This window comes from Coccidioides posadasii, chromosome 2 (genome assembly GCF_018416015.2).
Source record: "Coccidioides posadasii str. Silveira chromosome 2, complete sequence".
NCBI classification, from domain to species: domain Eukaryota; kingdom Fungi; phylum Ascomycota; class Eurotiomycetes; order Onygenales; family Onygenaceae; genus Coccidioides; species Coccidioides posadasii.
Genome location: NC_089408.1, coordinates 6,443,202 through 6,460,771, shown reverse-complemented (window position 1 = coordinate 6,460,771; position 17,570 = coordinate 6,443,202). Strand labels below are relative to the sequence as shown.

Below are 17,570 nucleotides of genomic sequence, written 5' to 3'. Positions count from 1 at the left end.
TATCTGCTCTTAAACATTGGGACCTTGGCATCTACGAGGAACACATCGATTCGGAGCGTAAAAAAAGCAACGGAAGTCTTTGATAGATCCAATGATTGTTTTTGAAGACTACGTGAGGACATCTATCGTTATCTGAGCGCTGTTAAATATGACCACACTAGTTGTATCTCCGAACCCTCCCCTCAGACGCGTGGGGCATAAGCGGCCGGAAGAGTCATTGTCCTGGAGAAAGCTAAGGGGGAGGAAGGAATTAATCATCCAATCTTTAGAATCTCATCGAGTGCTGTAGAAACTGGGGGATTTATGCTCTTATCAAAGCGAGTTTAAGGCGGCAAACAAACAAGAGACTCCAAAGGGGCCTCCGGTGTAAGCCGAGCTTTACTCCAGGGTAACGCAATCTAGATCGTTCTGCCACCAATGCAAGGAGGTGATGGCCTCGCAGTTCAGAGTGTAGTTCAGCCTAAACAAAAAACATGCGGACAAGCAGAGACTTCCCCCCCACAGCGTTGGTAGTGTTCAAGGTTCTAGGTTGCGGGTTGGCCCACTTCCCCCAAGGACTTAACTTAGCGCTTCTATCGAAATTCCATGCAGAAATCTCGGGCCGGCGAAAGAGGGGCGTGGGTGACAGTCAGCGCCGATGCATTTCCCGGGAAGAGGATCGAACCTCGACAACAACTCGAATGTTAGTCGCCCCTTAGTTAGAGCCCCAGAATCATAACACCACTTTCGAGTCATAAGGATACTAATTCGCACCAGCAAAATGATGATGCTCGCCCAACGTTTAAGCGATAGCTGCGACATCCTGTTATTCGCGACTGTTCTCTGAGTGCGACACCCAAGATCACCACTCCCCACCATACCTCATCGGAGCTTCCGCGTTGTCTCGTTTTCGGGTTTACCCGATTTGGATATCCGATAGCCTGGCTTCCCGACTCCGTGTCACTGACGACGACGACCACCAAGACCAAGATCGTGTGTGTCGCCAAGGCTGGCCGATGAGGCTTTCAAGCTCTCGGCATCCATTTTACAATCGGAGTCTATGACGCCTGACGGGACCTAATCAGGATCGCTTTCATCTGACCTCCGTCCATCGATTGGCGCTATCGATAATGCTGAATGCATCCTCCGATTCCGGTGAACGCAAACGAAACGGCACTAGCCTTGGTGTACTCCTCCGCCCCCGAATGCCTATTGTCTCACTGGCCGCAAGGTTTGTCACAAACCACGAAGCGGGATGCTTGTTCGAAGAGGAAAAAAAGAAGGAAAGAAAAACGAGACCATCTGACGAGCTGAAGCTGGTCGCTGGTTGTTGGTCGCGCCACCAACCTACGGGGTCCAGCGTAGTTAGTTAGCCCATGGGTGCCGAGCCATGCCCCCCAGCACGAGCGCACGCGTATACACAGGATCATTCGCGCTCTATTGGAAGTTCCACAGAACTAGTTGTTCTCACCAACCACGGCCAGGCGCGATCCAAAATCACGATACATCTAATTGGGAAATACCGAGCAGCGTAGACTCGGAATGGTCGTCGATGATCTAACCTATTGGCATCAAACCCCACTCAAGCTGTCATCCGGCCATGGGCGACCATAGCCTGGAGATCAGCGGGAGCACTCTATATATTAAAAAAAAGCAAAATCACTCGGCTTCTAGTTTTCAGAAAATTTTCATGAGAAATGCTTCGCGCTTCCTTAGGTACTGAAGACTGGAAGCAACAGCACCCAGCGGCCTTTTATATACTTCCAGCTCTCCCTCTTGTAAACGATAGCCCGTTTCGCATATCACCATGACAAACGATTGTGAAGACCATGGTCAAAACGGCACCGTGAGACCAGGGATGGCGCCCCGCGGCCCAAGCAGCCCACCAAACGAAGAAAAGAACCCCATCGATGCGTCTCAACGGCCCTTATTCCTAGGAACCAAGAGAAGACTCCCCGAATTCATCCTCACCGACAAAGTCGTCCTTGTTTCCGGTGCCGCAAGGGGCCTCGGTCTGACCCAGGCGGAGGCGTTGTTGGAAGCGGGCGCTACTGTTTATGCGCTCGACAGGCTTGAGGAGCCAGTAAGTTTCTACTCTATACCATGTAAAGACCCTGCTTCGTGGTGGCCTGCCCTTACGATCATCTCGTATCAGTCACCAGACTTCTATCGTATCCAGAAGCGAGCCATAGAGGAGCTCGGAACGAAATTGCATTATCGCCAGATCGATGTGCGCAATGCAGAGGAGCTCAACAAAATTGTCGAAGACATCGCCAATGAACAGGGCCGTCTGGATGGCTTGATCGCAGCCGCCGGCATCCAACAGGAGACACCCGCGTTGGAATACACAGCCAAGGACGCCAACACAATGTTCGAGGTGAACATCACGGGCGTATTTATGACTGCTCAGGCGGTTGCAAAACAGATGATTCGGTTCGGAAACGGCGGAAGCATTGTCATGATCGCAAGCATGAGCGGCAAGGTTGCGAACAGAGTGCGTTTTCCCCGCCTATCCTTTCCCGATCTGGGATTCCTACCCCACCCTTTTTAACCCATATGCAAACATCACAAACAGCTAATCGTTTCCCACGTTGAGCAGGGTCTGATTTGTCCGGCGTACAACGCGAGCAAGGCTGGCGTGATCCAGCTGGGTCGAAACCTTGCCGCCGAATGGGGTGTGCACGGAATTCGTGTCAACACGATATCCCCCGGCTATATCGTCACTGCTATGGTCGAACAACTCTTCCTTGAATATCCAGAACGCAAGACCCAGTGGCCCAAGGAAAATATGCTTGGTCGGCTGAGCAACCCGGCCGAATATCGGGGCGCAGCCGTATTTTTAATCAGCGATGCAAGCAGTTTCATGACTGGGAGTGACTTGAGAATCGATGGGGGACATGCTGCATGGTGATACTGGAGGTTGTTGTTGTTGCGATTCTTATCATTAACGGTTTGGGATTTGTCTGGTGGATACGGGGGGGCGGGCGTTTTGTTATCATTTCATTTGCTGTTGCGTGCTCCGTTCGAGTTCTCTCTATTCCGTTGTCACGATCGACGCGAAAATGTACTGTTTAAGCGCGTATGTATGTATCTATATTTAGAGTACTCTCTATGGATGTTTTCCCTTATTGGATACTCGAGCAAAGCGAAGATGGCGTCATCTGGTTTCTCGCTCACTGTCAAATTTGAGTCTAGCGGAGCCTTTCGAGCTGCATGAGCTCAGGAGTGCTGCAGATGCAGGGATACGAGCCGGAAAAAAAAAAGAAAAAAAAAAGACAGGGGTTCTCTCTTCCGGCGCTTTCACCCACGACGACTCCACATCACAAACGAACACGACAGTCCAATCGAACCTTCTGTTGTCCGTTGAAGAAGAGAGGATTGGTAAGACAATACGCGGAGAATCCTCCCCTCAACAAACGATCTGGATGGATATGTGCCAGTCACTCAGTGGTGCCGCAATTTTAAAATAGTCCGGATGCCTAGGACACTGCGCAATCCACTGGGGGAAAGGCGGCGCAGTTTGCAAAAAAACTTGTCGCCTTTGCATCGATTGGATAGGAGGTTTCCTTCTCAACCCATCTTTGCATGAAAGAGAGGGAAGATTCCGTGCGCTTCGCTTCAGAATAACCCGCCTTTTCCTGTTGAGTTCGCCTTGCAAGGTGGCAACGGGGGTTCCTTTTGGCCCCAAAAATAAACAGCAATAAAAAAGAGAATTTCAATAGGCGACGATGGGAGGAATTGCCACGCCAGATGATGCCATTGATGCTTGAGATAAGAGGAAATTGGAGGGGTAATTACAGGGTAAGAGTGCAGTTTCCCCAGCCTTGTTCTGCAGGACGCGACCTGTTTTTGATTTGAAAAAGTCAATTGACCAGTAACTAAACAATGGAAAGTGACCTCTCTTTTGCAGCATGCGAAGTTAACTTTTTACGCACCAACCTTGAGGGCTCCGCCAAGTACCCAAACGCCACATACAGAGTCCGGAGGATGGGGCACCCCATAGCCATTTACTCCCGTATGGGGTACTCCGTACAGAGTACTCTATTAATTTTTTTGTTTTGTTTTTTTTTTCCCCCTTTGTTTATACTCACTCGGGAGTGACCATGTGGGGTTGGGCAGCTCCTGCCCCACTAGCTAAAGTGAACCTCCCTTCCCAGTTTTTCATGATAAAAAGCTTACCATCGCGCTTACTCCAATTACCAAGATCTAAATACTTCCCTTTATTTGGCAATCGCCTGTGAGTGCGAGAGCCATTGCTCCTTCCTATGCTACAAAGCAGGCCCAAAATATACAAACATAACACACAACACACGCGCACAAAGCTTATGAGCGCATAATTGCCTGCTTCATTCGCACCTTCCAGTGTCTTTTGGCTCTCATCACCCACTTCTTCCTTCTTCTTCTTCTTCTTCTTCCTTCTTCTTTCACGTCGCCCGGCATTTCCTTCCCTGTTGCCAGGTTTCCTGGAGTACAAATTCAGCTTCCCGTCCGCTCTCACCCTCTCTAGCAACTCATATCTTTACTCCCACAGCAATCTTATTCTAGAGACCATCTGTACTCATCACCAATTCTTAGCTCTTCCCATTCACTACACCTTCGCACTCTATTCTTCCTCGAATCTTTAGTTTTTCTTATCTATCATTCCCGCAATGTCTTCTCCAGCGCCTAAAGGTGGCTATCGGGGTGGTCGTGGAGGCTATCGTGGAGGCCGAGGTGGCGGAGACCACCCTGGCAACCGTGGTGGCTTTAGTGGAGGTCAGGGTGGAGGTCGCGGCGGGGGTCGAGGGGACTCACGGGGGGGTGGCGAGGCCCGCGGACGTGGCAGAGGAGGCCGTGGTCGTGGTCGCCCACACGCTGAACCGCAAGTATTCAGGTAGGCAAAGTTTTATCTCTTCAACTTTACCCAGCATGGGAACACGCAACGGCTGCTCACCATGTGTAAAGCCCGCCCGTTGCGCCAACACTTGATCTAGGCACAAAAACCATAGAGGACAAGTATAATAGTAAAGTTCGGGAGCCAGGGCTGGAGGCGCTCTCCCTGGATCGCCAATTTCCGCTTCGCCCAGGATATGGAACCCGAGGTCGACATGTTCTTCTGTGGGCAAATTACTTCCAGTTGGTTGCCAAGCAGAATACGGCCTTCTACCGCTACAACATTGAAATCAAGGCTCCAGGCAAGTGCCCTGAACCAAAGGGAAAAAAGGTGAAAAGAATCATCCAGCTGCTACTGGAGGATCATCTCCAGGAATTCCGTGGTCGTATTGCAACGGATTTCAAAGCAACTCTCGTCTGCCGTGATTCGCTTCAATTTGAGTCACAGGTTTTCGATGTCGCATATCGCGCGGACAATGAGGATACGCCGCCAGCCGATCCAGATGTTTATCAAGTGCGTGTCCTTGCCACAGGATCCATTGGTGTGGCGGACATCCTCAATTACTTGTCGTCTGCGAACCTAAGTGAAAGGTATGATAGAAAGGAGGAAATCCTTCAAGTGCTGAACATAGTCGTGGGATATTCCCCGAAGACGAAGGGAAATATTCTCACCGTTGGCGCGAACCGCCATTTTCAACTGGGACCGAGCGCCGAGAAATCGAATCTTCAAGGTGGCCTTGAAGCCTTGAGAGGCTACTTCGTTAGTGTGCGTGCTGCCACCGCTCGACTTCTTGTGAATGTACAAGTGAAACACATTGCTTGCTTAAATGAAGGTCCGTTAAAAATGGTTATCACAGCTATAGGCGGGAATGATAAGAGGCTACAAACTTTTTTGAAAGGCAAGAGAGTTCAACTCTTACATCTTCAGAAAGTTAAAGGAAATCAACGAATTCCAAGGGTGAAGACAATCACTGGTTTCGCGAATACAGGTGACGGACGTGGTCTCGAACACCCTCCGCGTGTTGCACACTTCGCAGCTGGCCCAGACAAGGTATACTTTTACCTCAAAGGTCCTCTTAAAGAAGGCCAAAGCCAATCAGAAGGGAAAGGTGGTAAGAAAGGCAAACGCGGCAAAGGCAAAGAAAAAGATAAAGCAGGGGCGGCCCCTGACCACGGGTATATCAGTGTCTATGAGTATTTCAGCCGTGTGCACAATGTCAGTGTGATGGACTTAAAAATGCCTGTTGTCAATGTTGGTAGCAAGCAAAACCCAAGCTATCTACCGGGCGAAGTTTGCTATGTCGAGGAAGGTCAGCCTTCGAATACCAAGTTAACTCCAACGCAATCGCGGGCAATGATTAAATTTGCCGTAAGACCACCTTACGAGAATGCGAAATCCATCACCGGGAGGGGTACCCAGGTAATTGGCGTCACTCCAAATACTCCGCAAGTGCTGGTAAGCTCTTTGGATTTCGTCTTTGCCATGTTACAGCCTTTTAGAATCGTGCGTATGGTACTAATATCTTGAGCAGACAAACATGGGTCTCTCAATCAGCCCCCATTTGATTGCGGTTGATGGCCGTGTTTTGGAAGGACCTGTGATTCGTTATGGAGAGAGTTCAAAATATGCAAAGGGAGCAAGCTGGAATTTAACAGGTGTAAAGTTCCCGCAGGCCTCCACGCTATCGCAGTGGACCTACCTATATCTTCCAGGCGCAACCGATCAAGATATCTCGGAGAAGATCAGAGAATTTATAGAAACCGCTGGAAATCACGGACTCAAGGTCTCGAATCCTCTTCCACCAGTCTGGTTCGGGGAGCGTTTCTACGATAAAGATAGTTCTGAGACGCTTGCTGACAAAGTTGATCGTGCCTTCAACGCACTTTTGGAAAGGCATCCGTATGTTAAATTTGTGCTCGTCATCCTACCTCTTGAAGACTCGAGCATTTACAACCGAGTGAAGTATCGGGGTGATATTCAAAATGGAATTCACACTGTCTGTGTGCTTGCGAATAAGTTCCGAGGAATTCAATATTGTGCGAATGTCGCCTTGAAATTCAATTTGAAGCTCGGTGGCACGAATCATGTTCTTGACTCCTCAAAATTGGGGGTCGTTGGGGAAGGCAAGACTATGCTTGTTGGTATCGACGTCACTCATCCTTCTCCCGGCTCGTCTTCGCAAGCACCAAGTGTCGCGGCCATGGTTGCAAACGTTGATAAACATTTGGCACAATGGCCGGCGTCAATCCGCCTGCAGCAAGAGCCAAAAGCAGAAATGGTTGATAAACTTCAAGAAATGCTCGAATCTCGCCTACGACTTTGGCAGAGGAGAAATAATAAAACTTTACCTGAGAATCTTCTCGTTTATCGGGATGGAGTATCCGAAGGGCAGTATAATAGGGTCCTAGAAGAAGAGCTGCCTTTATTACGCAAAGCATGCGAACGGTTGTATCCAGCAACATGGACAAAAAAGAACCTTCCGCGGATTTCCATTATCGTTGTTGGCAAGCGCCATAACACGAGATTTTACCCAGTAACTTTGAACGAAGCTGATGCTAACTCCAATCCAGTCAACGGAACAATTGTCGACCGAGGAGTCACTGAGGCGCGGAATTGGGATTTCTACTTGCAGGCCCATACAGCTCTCCATGGGACGGCCAAACCGGCCCATTACTTTGTTATTTTGGATGAGATCTTTAGAGCACGGAAAACGGGACCTGCGACGAGCGACGCCCTGGAGGATCTTACTCATAACCTTTGTTACCTCTTCGGCCGTGCGACGAAGGCGGTCAGCGTTTGTCCGCCAGCATACTACGCTGACCTTGCTTGCGAACGTGCGCGACGTTATCTCAGCAGCTATTTTGACGCAAGTCCATCGGAAACCGTTGTTTCTGGACAAACTGGACAGGGTCCGAGTGAGGATGAGCTGAGAATCCACCCAAACCTCGAAAACTCGATGTTTTACATCTGAGACTATTGACCTTTTAATGATCTTAACGCCGTGAATTTGGTGGTTTCATTTGTATCTGTTCTCAAATTGACATCTCACTCTTACGCAGTATGAAACCTGGCTTATATGTTCTTTTAAATTGTACCTTTTTATAATGGATTTTGGATAACTTTTGAAAAGCCTCTTGCTTATGGCATTGCGATTGGAATACACTGGTTTTCACAGAGTTTCATGGTCAACACGGATTCAAGTCTTAGGCGGAGCATCGATTTAAAAAGTGTTTGATGTGTAGCATATAATTGCATGAAAATGGAAGCAATGTACGGTTTTTCACCGACAATTACACGTTGTTAGCTGCTCAATGTATGCTTTCCACCTTTGGCAGATCGGGACGTAAATGGACTCCATATCGTACAGCACATAGATACAATCGCGCCTATGATTGCGTAAAATAGAGATGGTTTCAAAATCACCTTTGCGCCTTTCACCATCGCCATATCCATGGAATATACAAAAAGGCCCAAATATTTCCACCCATGCAAAGAAATCCCCAACAGATTAGAGAAGGGCGGTTGGGAACCACCTCAGAGCAGCTCCTAGAGTGTCCTTTTTTTTTTTTTTTTTTAAAAAAAAAAAAAAAGATTATCATTATCGAACCTCGCCCACAACCCCCTTCGCCCCTAATCTGCCGACCAATCCCGCCTTTAGCCTATAATGCCTCTCGATCATGTCCGGGCCGATCCCCTCCCTGTCCCTCATACCGAGAATCTGCTTTATGGTGACGACGTCGAGGAACTGACGGCCCGCGTGGCTCTGTTTGCCGAAGGACTCGAGTTCTTGTTCGGCAAATTTGGCGAGGTTGGAGCGGGCGGAGAGGATTTGGATGGCAGGGTTGGGAGGAGAGGGGGTTGCGGAAAAGGAAGAGGTGGAAGAGGAGGAGGAGGAGGAGCTGCTGCTGATGCTAGTGCTGGTGGTGCTGGCGGGCGGACGATTGAAGGTGCTGGAGTGAGAGAGGGTTGGGTTGGGGATTACGGGGCCTATCGAGCGGAGGGAGGCGGCGAAGTGTGGGTCGCGGGCGTCGAGGTCGATTGCTGTTGAGTGTTAGATTGTTCGTTATTTTTTCGGGGCTTCGGGGGGTGGGTAGGGGTGAAGTCCGGGAGTCTGGTGTGTCTATCTTTGTGTATACCTTCGGTTTTTGTCCGGCTGGCCTGTTCTTTGGAGTGGTAGACTGGTCCCGCTTTTCTTTTCGGGGCGGTGGGTTCTTGGGCATGTGAGGTGGTTGTTGATGGGGAAGGCTGTATGGGATACTGTCGTCTGGTGGCCGCTGAGGCTGCGGCCCGAGCGGGTTTTGATGCTGACGCGCCCATGTTATGTGAATGTCGCGGGCCAGGAGGGTGGTGTGCCGTTGCGGTGCTTGCAAGAATGGCTGGCGGAATGGTCGGCGGAGATATTGCTTGGATTCCGCGATTCATTATTCGTGCGAGATGTGATTGGTCCGGAGCTCGCAAGCCACTACGGGATAGCAGTGGAGCTATTTGGGCATTGCAACCAAGCCGACGACAGGAACACAACACCTCTGCTCTCGTTCTGAAATCTTGCTCGAATGTGCTCTGGAGATACAAGTGCATGGAAATCATCCATATGGTAAATTCAATCTACACCCCTCCCCAGCACTTTTGAAGCCTATTTCCGAGGGTATAACTGTAAGAGAAAACGCAAAGCCAATAATTTACACGATCTCCGCATTAAAAAAAAAAAAAGAGGCAGAGCATTCCACAACCGTCTCCTATTATCGTAGGCCGGCTAACCGCCTTTCCTGAACCTCGCTGAGAGCACGACTGCCGCTGAGAACAGCCACTCCACCCACAGCCAGGAAGACGGGGAGAGTCTGGAAAAGGTTCCAGCAGGTATAATACATAAAGAACACGGCCTCTAATCCAAATATCGACGCCACGAATATAGAATGGGAAATAGGCGAGGATTTTAGAGCCATTGGCAATTGATTGAGGTTCACACCCAGGTACATCCACTATATTCTTAGTTCAGTAGATGCGCTTTCAGCAGGACCATGCGGTACCACTTACCAAACCTGCCAGCACGGGCAAAGATGCGAGGACGGCGATAATAAATGCAAGAGAAATAACTATAGGCGGGCTCTTGGGGTCCGTCTTGAAGATATGATGGATCTCATCAAGCTTCCCATATCTGAGAGTATTTGGAGTCGGGAGTGCATCGTTCGGGTCTCGCTTGATCAAAAGACGAAATACCGGACTGTTGTATCCCGGAGCAGAACCAAAAGAAGCAATTACCAAATTTGCATCAAGCGGGTTCTCCGATTTCAGCAGCTGGACAGGGAGGTCTTTGTGCGTCTAGGTTAACCGCCATTTAGTCGCCTAGTTCAGGGATCGGGGAGATGGCCCAAATACTAACGAGTTCCAGCCTTGCTTTTCCACTATCTTTGATCGTTAGCGGGTAGGAAATATCCAGATTCGATGCGGTGTCTTTTAGGAGAAGGAAAGCCTGATGGGGTTTCTTCGCGGTGCGGCCTTCTTGGGCTGTGAGGAAGAGCTTCAACGTGTCAGCTTTTCCCAACGTAACCGGCTTCGACAGTGGCTGCTTGTCCGAGAATCTACGCAAGAGCGTTAATAGGATCCCAAGAGAAAATCCGCGGGAGAGTCTGACTTCTCTTTCAGCCCTCCGCCCACGCCAGCACCTTTCTGTTGAATTGACAGCGTGGCGTCACCAAATCCCCAGCTCGCCGCGGCCAAAGAAGGCGGAAACGCAGAAAGGGCCAAAAGGCCGAATTGAACTAGCGTGCTAAAATGCATTCTCGAGTCTGTTGTGACGACAACCCGACAAACCCCCAGGAAATCGTGGCCGCAATGGACAGGCCTAGCTAGCACTTCACGACGCCGCACTCCCAGGCGATACTGAGCTCCGGCGTTGCGCTTGCGTAACTGGGCTGTAAGTTACGGTAACCCAAATACAAAGTTTACCAGCTTTACATACACGTACTCCAGCCCGAAGCTAGTCCAATACGGGGTTAGCGCATCCGAGACAAGTGAAAGTTGAGATCTTCAATTTTTATGCCATGATATGCTAGAAGAGTGAACTAACCATACACTGGCCCTTATAATAGGGGCCATACGCGCCGCTCAAAGCCCATTCTATCTTTCATCTAGCTCTTACTCATTGATGACCCCAGAATACCTATGTACATGAACGATCTCACCTCAGTTGCATCGCGCAATGGGAGCAGTACTAGCTCTGTGCAATTGTCAAGGGCTTGCTCCAATCCAGCCGCGCGGTCGCGTTGACAGCCCTAGATTGACCTGGGAGTCTAATATTATAATGCTACAAGTTGCCCTTGAAATCAAGCCTAGCACGAAATCCTAAAGTCTCTCGTCGGTTCTTGGGAGCTTGGCTCAAGCTTCGCTTGACACTCACATTGATGAGAGTCTGTACTTTGCCCATATTCTTGCAATTTGGGAATGCTACTATTGATCAGGCTATCAAATAAATCACCCACTCAACAATGACTGAAAAGAATTACCATTCCATTGATAGCCAAATAGGCCAAAAGAGCTTCAAATTCACATAGTATCCGTCAAAAGCCAATATTGAGCGGAATATCCCATTGAACTTCCTTATAGCCTAATACCAACATATTCACTAACACAATAAGATAAGCATCATTCATATATGCTGAATTGGCAGCTGAATGAATAAATACCATCAGAATGGCCTATTAAGCAGTGTGCTACTGCCCTCGAGGGCTATATCAAGCTTTAGCGCTCTCCCTTCTCTCGTTTCTTTCTCTTTTTGCTTCGAGCCTTGACCCCCTCGCAATTCATGCTCACTTCAAAAAGCCTCAGACTCTCTTCTCATCCTCCTTTCTCTTTTTAGAAATAAATAAATAAAAATGGTCCGAGCCTCGACTCGAGTAAGAAAGCCCTCCCAGCGGGCCAGGGAGGCCGGTTACACCTCGGCTCCCCATAGCCAGGTGACCGAGAAAAGGGAGCTGGCGAAGCGAAAGACAACCCCGAAGCCACGAAAGCCGCGGGCGGCAAGTGGCAAAGGAAAGGGGAAGCAGAAAGAAGGTGTGTGTGTCTCACATATCAACTAGATAACGCCATCTTTTTTCTTAAATCAGAAAAACGAAACCTAACAGTCCCCTTCCTTCTATACAGAGGTGGTCGAAAGACCAGTTTTTTTAACGGTCCTCAGAGAAGAGGACGAGCGGGCGGTTTGCCTGCTGCTTGAGCTGGCCTCGGCAGCATTGGCTCCAGATTTCAAAACGGAGGTGGAGGTGGATTTGGAGGCCCGCCGAAGGGCGTTTTACGCCAAACTTCAGAATTAGGCGTGGTATGTGAATCAACTTAAACCAAGTCCTGGTTCTGAACTAACTTATAAAAGCAGGCGTTGGGCGGTTGGGGGTTGGTGTTTCGGAGGACGGGCGGGTGGGCGGCCAGGTCCTGGAGGATACTGTGTTGTGCTTTTATTTCCTGCTTCTTTCTTTTTTTTGGTGGGGGTTTGGCGCAATTTGTTTATCACAATGCATGAATATCGTTTGTGTTTATTTTCTTATGCATGCCTCAAAGGCATCTTAAGCATGTTGACTTGGAGTCGGAATCAACGGTGAATTGGCCTTAAAGGAGAACTCCTGCTCCCTTCTCCATACTCCTGTAGTCACGCCTTGGGATTCTCCAGACGTGAGCATCCTGTTCAAAGGGGTGCGCTTCAGAAAAAAGGCAGCCGAATAGAAAGTCAGAATGAGAAAAATCATTACAATGTAGAAATACCCTGGCGGGCCAGAGACGAGAAATCATGCTTCAACAGAGATTCCCATAGGAGAAGAGACAACTGTACATATATTTGCAGTCATATGTACCAGAAGACAGACATCATGCTATCCTCTTTCAAAAGGACGCCCCGAAAACTGTTCTGGGATTCGAATAGCGACACAAAACCTCCAATGACGGGCCAGGAAAGCAGGCAGAACAACAAAAACAGGCACAAGCGCACCAGAGACTGTTGAGAAAACAACTAGTGATGTAAAAGAACAGCCGAATTGAGGATCTATGCCGAATGATAGAACTTTTTGTCGCCGACGTTGCGAGAACGATGGTTAAAGAGACATTTGAATGTGGTCGCCGAGCTCACTAGTTAGTAAAGTTAGCTTGGCGTGTCGGAGAATCCAAAGCTCCGGGAATTCGGGGCCAGGAAAGACAATTGCATCACAAAAAAAGAGTAACAGCGTGAAAGACAAGGAAACGTGCCTCAAAACCAAACCCAGAGGAGAACTCCCGTGCAGGAAACCCATCCCCGGAATTACATTTGTATCCTCGCACCCGGCACACTACAATATCCTTTCCACTCTCTGCGCCTCGGCACCACGCTGCGTCACTTGCGTGCCCTTTCCCCTCCGCTCCGCCCGCCGAAGATCCCAGCGCTACAATTCCAGACATAATGCCAGCGGCTCCCATACCACCCAAGACGCCAGCATCCAAACTGGCGTCCTCCATATCCAAATCGCGACAGGTCCTCCCCGACCCAACTAATAGCTTCAAGCCCGGCGCAAGGCAGTCCTCTCCCACAGTACGAAATTTCGATCAAATCACAAGGATCGGAGCCCAGCGGAGCATGCCAGCCCAGTCAAGGCAACAAGCGGCGGCGCAGGATATCCGTAATTCAAAGTCATATAAAAGTTTTGCGAGAAGGTGTGTGATAGTTTGACATATAGAGGCATTTGTCTCACGATTTTTCTTACTCCCAACAGACGGGCGGCTAATCTAAGGCGTTTCCTTCACGGACTAGATGGACAGCAACGATCGTCGCATTACCTATTCTGTTATATACAAGCTACGCGTTGTACGAAAGAGGTGAGAATGCTGTATTCCATCCTCTCGCAGCTCAGTGGGCAAACGCTAACCCAGCGCCTTCTGTGCAGTATTCTATGATAAAGAACCTCGAAGTCTACCGGGAGCGAACGCCTTTCCACCGCCGGAATCGTCAAATCAACCTTCTGACTTCATGCCCCAATCTGCGACGAGCAACGACAGCTCTACGCACTAATTCTTGGTCTTTGTATTATATATTTCTTCCTCTCTATTAAAAAGTGCTTGCTCCATTGTTATTTTTATGAGGATTCGAGTATAGAAATACCCCCCTTGGCTTCTATGTTAGCGACTTCATATCCTCGCTCTTATTAAGGCGCTATTGCCCGCATGTGTATATAGGGATTGGGCTTGGTCTATAAGGCGACTTTGGTGTTCGGTGGCTGATGTGTATGTGTGACGCTCCTCTCCTATGTTGCATTTTTCAACTCCTCGAATTCGATTTACCTTTTCATCCATGTCACCAACAGCTTTGATATGCTCTTGGCAGTTAAGATGTTATCAGAAACATACCGGAAGCACTTGACAAACAGTGGAAAAGCTGGGAGGTCATATGCTGATCAAAGCATTTCTATCGTAGTATTTCCATTATCAGATGAGATATGTATAACCATATTAATTGAAAGAAAACCGTATCATCCCTTGTCGCAATACCTCATTCGCCCCGCTTAGTCCTTGTTCATGTCATCTATCATAATTACATCATCAAGTCGTTCCCAAAATTCACCCATTCCTATCAAAAGGTTCCGAAGTAAGAAGAAAACACCAAAAAAGAAACATTTCACTCCCCCTTAACTATTACCCGATTTCTTAATAAAGCATCTGTCCCACATTCCCCCGCTCGCTGCATAGCTCAGCCCCTTAACAAAATCATTAAGCTCGCACCGGCCTAATGAGTCCACGTTACACCCATGGAGCGGATAAACACGATCATTTAGCAAGATTCTCACAAACTCGTCATCCTTCCTTGGCGACCAGTCACACTTCATCTTCTCAACGTAAGCCCTACCGGCAAACGGGACCGTCCACGACGCAGAAAATCCGTCCGACTCTACGGGGGTCCGGATGCGGTCAAGGGGGAGTGGTTCCGTGCTATTGAACAGCCCCAAGGCCGTGAAGATCGTTATCATAGTGTTATCATGGCTGAAGTCTGCGTAGAGAGTGGCGTTTAGCGGGAAGGTGGTCGGGTTAGAGGTAAGAGTGCGGTTGGTGGAAGTCGAGTCATTGACGGGGGTGTTTGTGAGACGGGCTATGAGTTCGTTGGTGAATCCCATGCCTTGCTCAGCACCGAGCGGGCTGCCTGGCCCATATCTGTAATATTTCCCAAGAGACTGGTAGTAGTCATAGTCAACCCATTCGCCTGGGGTGAAGAGTTGGCAGAATGGAGATAGTTTGCTCGCGTCGGGCGTCGACATCACGGTGTGGAAGGAGCACATATCCATGAGGTAGATCACATCTGTGACCGTAATATTGGCGCCAGGGAGATGAGTTTTCACACGCTCAAGAATTGGAGGGGCAAATAGGTCCACGAATTTTTTCTGCTTCTCTTTTCCTGAATTATCCTGTTCGAAGTTTTCGCATAAAGAGTGGTCAAGTGTATTGTTACTCGACTCTCCTTCAGGGATAATCAAGTTGACGATAGGGGGTCTATCCTTCTCGACACCATCAGGATCAAGGCCCAAGGACTTCTGGAATCCTTGAATAAATCTCTCTGCTGACTTGATCACCCTCGGAGACCCGGCAGCTCGAACGAACGGTCGTATCTCCTTCGCCAAACCCCTATAGCGATCGTAGAATTTTGCCCCAGAATTGAAGAGTTGGGTGTTCCCGAATTCTGTCATATCATCGCTCTTCAGCGTATACTCAAAGTTTTTCAGGAACTTGAAGTCGTCCTCATAAGACTTGCTGGTTTCCTTGATCCGATCAAAGAGTTTTGCGTAGAGCTCGGTTTTCTTCTTCGTGGGATACCTTGCTCCATGCCGGGACAGGACTTGGGCAAAAGTAATAGTGCATCCAGACGGTACATCCGGAGAGATGGGAGACTTTGACTTCAGAGAAGAATAGGGGGAATATTGGCCCCAGAGCTGAGCAAACGGCTGGTTGCACTGGTATCCGAGCTTGACACTAGTGCATTCAAGATCTCGTCTCCGAAACACTCGTCCATGGAGGCTGCCGTTGAATCAGTCAGCACCAGTAGCCTCACTTGACAAACTTACCTCCCCCTGATTTACAAGTGGGTAGCTGTGGTTGGAATGGGAACGAAATGAACCTCAGGGAGAAGAAAGGAAAGCAGAATACATACAACGGCGCAAAAATCCCGCCAAAAAGAACCAGAAGCATTAGAGTTGTGACGACGGTGACCAGGTTCAGTTTGAGAAGGGCGGCCAAAGTACTCTTCTTGCCAAGCTTCGAAGTAATGCCGCGTCCCCCGTGCACTGAATTGTTAGATGCAGGCAAGACGTCGGCGGGATGAGAACCCAGGCCAATTGACTCTTCATCATCCCGATGCGACAGCAAGGCCGTACGATCACCAGCTTGTTCCATCGTGAGAAAGAGTTCTTGACTTTTGAGCGCGGATCAACTTCAATTAGGAGGTGAAATCCGGGAGACTTCCACGATGGAATTTCTTCCAAAAAAACACCGTACAGTAAAAAGTGAAAAAAATGCTCAAAACAGCGGGGGTATCATCAAAAGCAACCAAAAAACAAAAGAAAGGAAATGAAAATGTGAAAGGGAACGGGATGTGCGGATAACTATACTGTCACCTGCCAGCCATTAACCAAAAAACCATCAATATCAAGAAACCCAGGAAAAAGGTCAGACACAAAAAAAATAAGAGTTACACAAATATTAAAATAAACGGCTCCCCTCCGGGGCCCTACAACCCTTTTCCCAAGCCCAAAGGAACGACGAGGGCTCGCCGGTCACCCGCACCACGCGAGTGACAAGGGAGCGTGAAGCCAGGCACAAGAGAGGGCGCGCGAGAGAGATAATAGCGCGGTGCTGGCTCGGGCAGTACTGATGATGCTGGTGGCTGTTCAATTGACGCAGCCACGTTCGCCCCTGATTGGCTAATTGGCGCCCCCGGGGCACGTGGCCCTGTCGGCAGCTGGTACGATTAGATAAGCACAACTGAGGATCTCCCGAGAGCCGCACCAGCAGCCATTGACAGCGACGGACGACGGGCACGTTGTCCCGGGGAAGAGGGGTGTGTGCGGGCGACACAGGCACGGCTGCGCGGCGACTCAAGGGCGGGAAGCAAGCCGTGAGACCAGAGCTTCTGTTCGGCCTGATTGCTGTGAGCCAGTGGTGAATTTCACCGTTGCTTCGTGGTCTGTGTCATAGATCAGGAGGGGAGAAATAACATACGTCCAGAAGCTCAGTAGTGGATGTGGGCTAAATATAAAAATAAAATAAATAACAGGGGGGGATATATTTAAATGAAGGAAACAGAATCGGCAATTGACGAAAAGAGAGAAATGCTGGGGATATAAATAAATTTATTGCCAGGTGGCAGGCGGATTTTGAGAGCAACCCTCAAACAAAAGGCGTGACAGCCAACAGAAAATGCTTGGCCTTCGTTGACAAGGCTTGTACTCCCAGGCCACAATTCACAAGTCGCTGTCGGCTAGCTTCATGGTGTCAGGGTGAGCACCCAGCCTTCCACAGCATCGTTCGCAGTGGGTTGGGCTTCACTGTCTACATACTTTCTCCTCGAAAGTCGCTGTTGGGCTGAATTGACTTTCTCCCCCCGGATTTGGGACCTCAAACGCTCCTGATACAGAAACAACAGGAACAACTAGTCAGCGAGAAAGTTCCGGCTTTTCTTTTCTTTTTCTTTTTCTTGTTCTTGTTCTTTTTTTCTTTTCTT

The 17,570-nt window shown here is 49.1% G+C and overlaps 6 protein-coding genes across 6 annotated transcripts; 3 read left to right on the top strand and 3 right to left on the bottom strand.

Annotated features, from left to right (window-relative positions):
- Positions 1 to 1,786: 1,786 nt before the first annotated feature.
- On the top strand, positions 1,787 to 3,060 carry D8B26_004520 (uncharacterized protein; the record flags this gene model as incomplete). The annotated part of the gene is made up of 2 exons (XM_066124513.1): positions 1,787 to 2,473; positions 2,579 to 3,060. The coding sequence occupies 2 exons, from the start codon at positions 1,787 to 1,789 to the stop codon at positions 2,888 to 2,890; spliced, it is 999 nt and encodes a 332-aa protein (XP_065980594.1). The 3' UTR covers positions 2,891 to 3,060.
- Positions 3,061 to 4,225: 1,165 nt separating this feature from the next.
- Positions 4,226 to 7,924, top strand: D8B26_004519 (uncharacterized protein). The gene is made up of 3 exons (XM_003065038.2): positions 4,226 to 4,852; positions 4,924 to 6,307; positions 6,384 to 7,924. The coding sequence occupies exons 1-3, from the start codon at positions 4,629 to 4,631 to the stop codon at positions 7,821 to 7,823; spliced, it is 3,048 nt and encodes a 1,015-aa protein (XP_003065084.2). The 5' UTR covers positions 4,226 to 4,628; the 3' UTR covers positions 7,824 to 7,924.
- Positions 7,925 to 8,158: 234 nt separating this feature from the next.
- D8B26_004518 (uncharacterized protein) lies at positions 8,159 to 9,274 on the bottom strand (the record flags this gene model as incomplete). The annotated part of the gene is made up of 2 exons (XM_066124512.1): positions 8,159 to 8,893; positions 8,989 to 9,274. The coding sequence occupies 2 exons, from the start codon at positions 9,272 to 9,274 to the stop codon at positions 8,451 to 8,453; spliced, it is 729 nt and encodes a 242-aa protein (XP_065980593.1). The 3' UTR covers positions 8,159 to 8,450.
- Positions 9,275 to 9,591: 317 nt separating this feature from the next.
- Positions 9,592 to 10,724, bottom strand: D8B26_004517 (uncharacterized protein; the record flags this gene model as incomplete). The annotated part of the gene is made up of 4 exons (XM_003065037.2): positions 10,485 to 10,724; positions 10,233 to 10,431; positions 9,887 to 10,171; positions 9,592 to 9,831 (listed from the first exon to the last, which is right to left on the bottom strand). The coding sequence occupies exons 1-4, from the start codon at positions 10,628 to 10,630 to the stop codon at positions 9,592 to 9,594; spliced, it is 870 nt and encodes a 289-aa protein (XP_003065083.2). The 5' UTR covers positions 10,631 to 10,724.
- A 1,000-nt stretch (positions 10,725 to 11,724) lies between these two features.
- On the top strand, positions 11,725 to 12,162 carry D8B26_004516 (uncharacterized protein; the record flags this gene model as incomplete). The annotated part of the gene is made up of 2 exons (XM_066124511.1): positions 11,725 to 11,902; positions 11,993 to 12,162. The coding sequence occupies 2 exons, from the start codon at positions 11,725 to 11,727 to the stop codon at positions 12,160 to 12,162; spliced, it is 348 nt and encodes a 115-aa protein (XP_065980592.1).
- Positions 12,163 to 14,367: 2,205 nt separating this feature from the next.
- On the bottom strand, positions 14,368 to 16,820 carry D8B26_004515 (uncharacterized protein; the record flags this gene model as incomplete). Its single annotated transcript, XM_066124510.1, has 3 exons — positions 16,002 to 16,820; positions 14,502 to 15,868; positions 14,368 to 14,432 (listed from the first exon to the last, which is right to left on the bottom strand). The coding sequence occupies exons 1-3, from the start codon at positions 16,241 to 16,243 to the stop codon at positions 14,368 to 14,370; spliced, it is 1,674 nt and encodes a 557-aa protein (XP_065980591.1). The 5' UTR covers positions 16,244 to 16,820.
- Between the last annotated feature and the right edge of the window lie 750 nt (positions 16,821 to 17,570).

Bases quoted from the DNA above. Each gene is read 5' to 3' on its own strand.
- D8B26_004519 (XM_003065038.2), top strand. From the start codon at position 4,629: ATGTCTTCTCCAGCGCCTAAAGGTGGCTATCGGGGTGGTCGTGGAGGC. The intron at 4,853-4,923 runs GTAGGCAAAGTT...CCATGTGTAAAG, and splicing joins GCTGAACCGCAAGTATTCAG to CCCGCCCGTTGCGCCAACAC. The intron at 6,308-6,383 runs GTAAGCTCTTTG...TATCTTGAGCAG, and splicing joins CAAATACTCCGCAAGTGCTG to ACAAACATGGGTCTCTCAAT.